The sequence below is a fragment of the Aristolochia californica genome, unplaced genomic scaffold, assembly GCF_029961685.1.
Source record: "Aristolochia californica isolate CCGP_79_NKW_82.1479 unplaced genomic scaffold, dmAriCali1.0.hap1 SCAF_10, whole genome shotgun sequence".
NCBI classification, from domain to species: Eukaryota; Viridiplantae; Streptophyta; class Magnoliopsida; order Piperales; family Aristolochiaceae; genus Aristolochia; species Aristolochia californica.
The window spans coordinates 3,372,626-3,378,794 of NW_027181771.1; the positions used below are offsets into that span (position 1 = coordinate 3,372,626).

At 44.9% G+C, this 6,169-nt stretch overlaps 1 protein-coding gene across 1 annotated transcript; it reads right to left on the reverse strand.

Annotated features, from left to right (window-relative positions):
- Positions 1-278: 278 nt before the first annotated feature.
- LOC137940747 (exocyst complex component EXO70B1-like) lies at positions 279-2,419 on the reverse strand. Its single transcript, XM_068785882.1, has one exon. The coding sequence runs from the start codon at positions 2,203-2,205 to the stop codon at positions 331-333; it is 1,875 nt and encodes a 624-aa protein (XP_068641983.1). The 5' UTR covers positions 2,206-2,419; the 3' UTR covers positions 279-330.
- Between the last annotated feature and the right edge of the window lie 3,750 nt (positions 2,420-6,169).

The window sequence follows — 6,169 nt, forward strand, 5'->3', positions numbered from 1 at the left end:
AGCAGTTCCCTGAGATAACATTTATGTCTTAATTCAATATACCCTCTCTTCTTCTCTTTGTATCCTGTACAGACTGGTTTGGTCTCTTCTATTCTTCTCTTTGTATCCTGTACAGTGGTTTGGGCTCATCTCTTCTTCTCTTTGTATCCTGTACAGACTGGTTTGGGCTCATCTCTTCTTCTCTTTGTATCCTGTACAGACTGGTTTGGGCTCAACAATCAATCAACATTAGCCACTTCAAAATAAACGGAGACTCCACCAGACAAAACGCCAAGACAGAGACGAAGAGCATTGACTGTTGAAAAGAACAAAAAGAACCCATCAATCTCCTCATTTCCTACCCTCAAACAGCCCGTTGATTTTTGTCTCAATCTCCTCTAAACTGTACTTAACGTATTTGTCCCCGTGTTTCCCTCCTTCCACCACATTCTGGAACCGCCCCAAGAAGCTCCGGTATGCCGGAATCAAATTCCCGGCGACGGAGATCCTCAGCTCTGTCCGGAGCTGCTCCTCCACCACCACCCACTCCTTTTGTGCCCTGTATGCCTCTTCGAACCCCGCGTTGAATTGCTTCAGCCGCTCCTTCACCACCACCCTGGCGTTTCCGGACCCTGAACTCGTGTTCAGCCCTTCAATCTTGAGGGCTGCCAACAGTCTCCCCCACGCTGCTCTCTGATAATTAATGTGGTGTTGCCGCACTTTGGCAGCTTGTTTCCGCACCCAGTCCTCTCCTAAAACCGTGCCTAGCTCCCCATCTCGTGCCTTCTGGACTATGTAACGGTTGTTGTTCATCAGGAATATGGCGCTCAAGGCAGGATCCCTGTACATCTTCGACTTGACCTCTAAATTGCTCTCTAACAGTTCCATGATCCAGGAGACCTCCACCGAGAGTGACGAAGTGCTCGGCCCCGCAGATGCGCAGGCGTCTAGGTTTTCAAATTCGCCGTCGATCGCTCTCTGCAGGATTTGTTCGAGCGTCTGGCGTGAGCCACAGGCTGCCCGGAGGTAGTTCATGACGTAGCGCGTAATTGGGTGAACCCCCCCTCCGGGGACGGCAGCCTTCGCCGGGTCCCGGCGGATCAGATTTTCCAACTCCATAAATATCCCTCTAATCGATTCACCTAATCTCTTCCAAATCGTCAACGCCTCTGCTCGGATTGAATAGCAATAAAAATCGGAAAACACGGAATTGAACTCGGGCATTAAGTCGCGCATTGCCTCGAACAGATCGAGGACACCGAACAACCGCTCAGGGGCGCGGGTTCCGATCGCGATAGCATCGGCGAAATTCAGGATTTGGATGGCGGCGCCTCGGCAGACTTCCATGAAAGTGAGATCTGTGACAGATGGGAGAAGGCCGGAGAAGACACGCTCGATGAGACGGCGTTCGCTGGGAAAGAAGATTTTCAACGCCATATTGGCCGTTTTTATCCATCGATCAATCTCTTCCTCGAGCTGCGCCCATGGCGTCTTCTGTACTTCCTCGATGCTCCGTTTCTCCAGTCCTAATCTGGAGACACTCTCCTCCAAGAATTCCCGCCTGCAGCTGCTGTAAACGTGGGAGCACTCCTTGCCATATCCAGCCGGCACCATCCTTTTCGCGATTTCATGTAATTCGGCAATCGTCCCAGAAGGGAGCGCATCGATGACAAAGTCGTAATCCGGGATCGGATTTGCCACCGGGATAACCCGACCCTCCTCCTCACCATCCGAATCAGAGTCGTCCGATCGATGCACAGCCTCATCCGCCACGCTGAACGAATCGAACGACTCACCTCCTCTCTCAATCAGCAGCCGGAACTCGTCCTCCAGCCGAAACATCGCCTGCTGCACCAGGTCGCCGGCTCGACGAAGCAAGTCAGAGACCTGCTCCTCTGACGCAATGGGCTCCCAATCGCGCAGGATGACAACAAGCTCATCTACAGTATCGAGAAACGCAGCGGAGTCGGCAGTGTCCGACCAGAGCGGACGCTCGGCGGCCGTGAAACGGGAAACTCGACGATCGAGGGACTTCAGCGCCTGCTCAAGCACCGTCACGTTCCCGGGGCCAGCCTCACCGTCTCCTTTATCCGACATTTTGGATAATCGACCATCAAAAGCGGAAAAGATCTGCAATATATCGTCCGTCATCGTCTCCGTCCGACCTAGCGTTTTGGCTATGTGGCGAGCAACCGCAAGAAGCTTCTCGTCACCGTTTTCTTCCATTCAAAAACTCCTTCACAAGCTTCCCCGCAGTACTTCCCTTCGGTTCTACGCTGGAAAAGCAGAGAAATCCAAGTGTAGTAAAGAAGAGGGTAGAGAGCTTAGACAAAGCCGCCGAATAACGCGGTTTCTGAATTTATGATGACAGTTGGAAGTAATACACAAAAAATAAAATAAAAAACGCGTTAGAATCTGATGTCGGAGAAGAAAGATGGAAGAAGGGGAGAAAGAGACGAGAGAGAGAGAGAGAGAGAGAGAGGGGGAGTGACGTGGGAGTCCGTGGAAAATACGGCGAAAGCGACAGGTCGCGTAGTCGTTTTGTTTTTTTTCCATGGGAAGAAGGAAGAGAAGAATCCGAAGTACACACGCGTGAAAGTACCCGTACGTGTATTAATGGAAATGGCCAGGTGAGAATCTTCATCGGTTGTAAAATCCGAGTACGAAAGTAAAATCGTACGAGAGAGCACGGTGCCCGTTCGATTATGTATCTCTCATCCGGAACCGGCTAAGTCGAGTTCGACGACGGAATTCATGTTCGGCTCGTTAACCAGCTGAGTCGGGAGGTGACCGCGGGAACGAGAGCCACGGGGGGAAAATTCTTCCTTCCCTAGTCACGGCCCAGCCCCTCCCATCCGTTGTTGTCGCTATCGACAGCTGTTCACCGGCCGCCTCTGTCGCCGGTTGTTCGATTTCTTCCTCCCCTCGCCTTCGCCTCTATTTTCGTCGCCATCGCTTTCGTAGCAACCACATCCCCAATGACACCAGTACCATAGCCCCCTTCCTCCGCGTCATCTTGACGGAATACCTAAGTTCAGGGGAAAAATAATTTCTGCCCCCCCACACCCCGCATTTCGTACGTGCGAGATCATAAAGTAAAAAAAAAAAAAAATCCTTAAACTCTCTTTCCTCATGGCTCTTGAAAAAAATTGAAAATACATTTTAGTAGAAATAAGTTTCTAGTAATTATTAGTGTCCATGTTTTTTTAAATATTTTTCTAATTAAAAATTCTTATGTAAGATTTTCCAGCCAAGATGGGTTAGAAAATCGTATAGAAAATTTTTGAATAAATATTTGACAGTTGATGCTGTATATTTTTAGTATGAGGCAATTTTTATTGCAATTTTGTGTTTGACATTTTATTTAATTAAAATTTTATCGATAAGTAAAGTAATATATTAGATTGATTATTAATCTTTATTTATTTTCCTAGAAGAGTTAATAAGAGGTCCATTTAACTTTCCTAAGAAAATTTTAAAATATTTCTTGTAATTTTCTAATAAATAACTAATAGTAATAGGATTTTATTTAAAGTTTTTTTTTGGAAATATGTATCATAGGAAAAACTAGAAATGTTTTTCCTAGAATATAAGTTTCAACCAGGGGCACTAAGGAGGCCATAGTAAATTTATGGCCAAATTCAAAAATTACAAAACAAGATAGACAACATTTGGAGTAAAAAATAATAATATTAGTGCGTTTTAATCCATTATTGAAATTCAATCCCGAACCTCCCCTATCATTCTTTTTTTTAAAATGTATGCATAAACTTATATATATATATATATAATTTATTTAACATATATTTTATATAGAGTATTAAATATAGGTTAAGCTCGAACTCGAACTCAGTTAAAATTACCAGGCTCGAGTTCGATTACAATTTTAGGTTTAAGGCTAGGGTCTACTCGATCTCAAGTTCAAAATATTTAAATCTAGTTCAGCTTGAACAAGGTTTGGACTCAGTTGGATTTGATGTCACCCTTATGCCCAATTTTAAGTAGAGGTCATTCCCAATTTTATGTAAAATGTATGCATAATTTTATATATAATTTTGACAAGTATTTTTTGAAAAGTTTTAAATGTACGTTGAAGCTCAAGTTCGGCTCGAATTCGGTTAAAATTATTAAGCTCAAGTTTGATAACAATTTTAGGCTCTAGCCTAGGCTTGGCTCGAGCTCGAGTTTGAAATATGTAAATCAAGCTCGGCTCGAACATAGGCATGTTCGGGCTCGGGTCGGCTCAACTTGGAAGAAAAATGAAAGAAGTAGTTGCATTTTATTTTCAATTTTTGAGTCTTTGAGATGAGGTTGGAATGGGCGGTAATGTGTCTTAAGTATAATCTTACTATTGCAACGTTTCTAAGTACAACTAACATAACTTCTTTCCTTAGATTGGTAGCATTTCTTCGTGTAGAGATATGTTTGTCTTTTTAATTGATTACCTTCATTACTAAACTGTTTTATAGTTAGGAGGGAGGACGGATAGAGGGGGGTGAGAGAGAGAGAGAGAGAGAGAGAGAGAGAGAGAGAGAGAGGGTTCGAGATAGGGAGCGAGTGAGAGGGAGTGTGTGTGTGTGTGTGTGTGTGTGTGTGTGTGTGTGTGTGAGAGAGAGAGAGAGAGGGAGGAGTGAGCGAGAGAAAGAGAGAGAGGAAGAGAGGGAGGGAGGGAGGGACATAGTGAGGAGTGTTAGGAATTAGACACTCTAATTCCAAACTAGCGAGATCAATAACAATAATCGCAGAAGAAGGAAAAACAAGCACGAAAAAATACTACAAGATTTATACAGGTTCGCCTCAAGGTGAGACTACGTCCTATCTTCCGCCGTTGCAGTAATCCACTATGAAGATGAAATAGTTTATAAGAGAAATTGCACACACTCACAAGTATTTTTTTTCTAACCTCTCTTAGGCCACAACTCAAGATCCTACTCCAATGATAAACCTTAATAGCGGTGCCCCAAATATGAAGAGAAAACTAGGGCAATCGTAATAAAAAAGTAAAATCCCCAAACTGCCCTTAATAAAAACCACAGTCAATATAATGTGGACCTTTCGGGGGCTTCGCGTACCAACTCAGCATAAAGCATTGATTAGACTCCATAACTTAACAAGGAGTAGAAAGAGAGAGGGAGGGAGGAAGGGAGGAAGAGAGAGAGAGAGAGAGAGAGAGGGACCCAGAGAGAGAAAGAGAGGGATGCAGAGAGAGAAAGAGAGGGACGGAGGGAGGGATGGAGGGAGAGAAAAAGAGGGAGGTGTTAAGTTGCGAAGCCTAATTAATGCTTTACACTGAGTCGGTACGTGAGTCGACCTTCGTGGTAAGGTTGTCGTGGGGTTTGGAAGAGAGGCAGAGCCCCTGCCAGATCCACAATATATTGATTGTTGTTTCATTAAGGGTAGTTTGGGGATTTCATACTTGTAATCCGGTTGCCCTAATTTTTTCTTTATCACCCAAAGTATTATCATCGTGGAGAATCTTGAGTTACGGACCAAGAGAGGTTAGATAAAAACACTTGTAAGTGTGGGAAACTTCTCTTGTAAACTATTTTATCTTCATAGTGGATTACTGCAACAACGAAAAACAGGACGTAGTCTCACCTTGAGGCGAACCTATATAAATATTGTTGTATTTTTTTCGAACTTGCTTTTTCCTTTCTATTGCGATTATTATTATTGCTCTCGTTAATTTAAAATTAGGGAGTCTAATTTCCTAACAAGAGGGAGGGAGGGAACAAACGAGAGAAAAAGAGAGAGAGAGGGAGCTAACGAGAGAGAGAGATAGATAGATAGATAGAGAGAGAGAGAGAGAGAGAGAGAGAGAGAGAGAGAGAGAAATTGGGAGAATGAGGGAGGGAGGGAGGGAGAAAGAGAGGGAGGGACCGATGGAGAGAGGGAGGGAGGGAGAGAGAGAGAGATAAAGGGAGCAAGCAAGCGACGGAGAGAGAGGGAGCGAGGAGAGACAGAGAGAGAGAGAGAGAGAGGGAGGGAGGGAGGGAGGGAGGGAGGGAAGGAGAGAGTGTGCGAGGGAGGGAGGGAGAGAGGGAGGGAGAGAGGTAGAGAAAGGAGGAAGGGAGAGAGAGAGCGGGATAGTGAGAGAGGGAGGGAGTGAGGGTGGGAGAGAGGAAGTCAAGGAAAGAGGGAGGGAGGGTTGGAGGACTAATTAAATAATTATTACATCATCAACAAATAT

Excerpts from the sequence above, each read along its gene's own strand:
- LOC137940747 (XM_068785882.1), bottom strand. The coding sequence starts at position 2,205 with ATGGAAGAAAACGGTGACGAGAAGCTTCTTGCGGTTGCTCGCCACATA.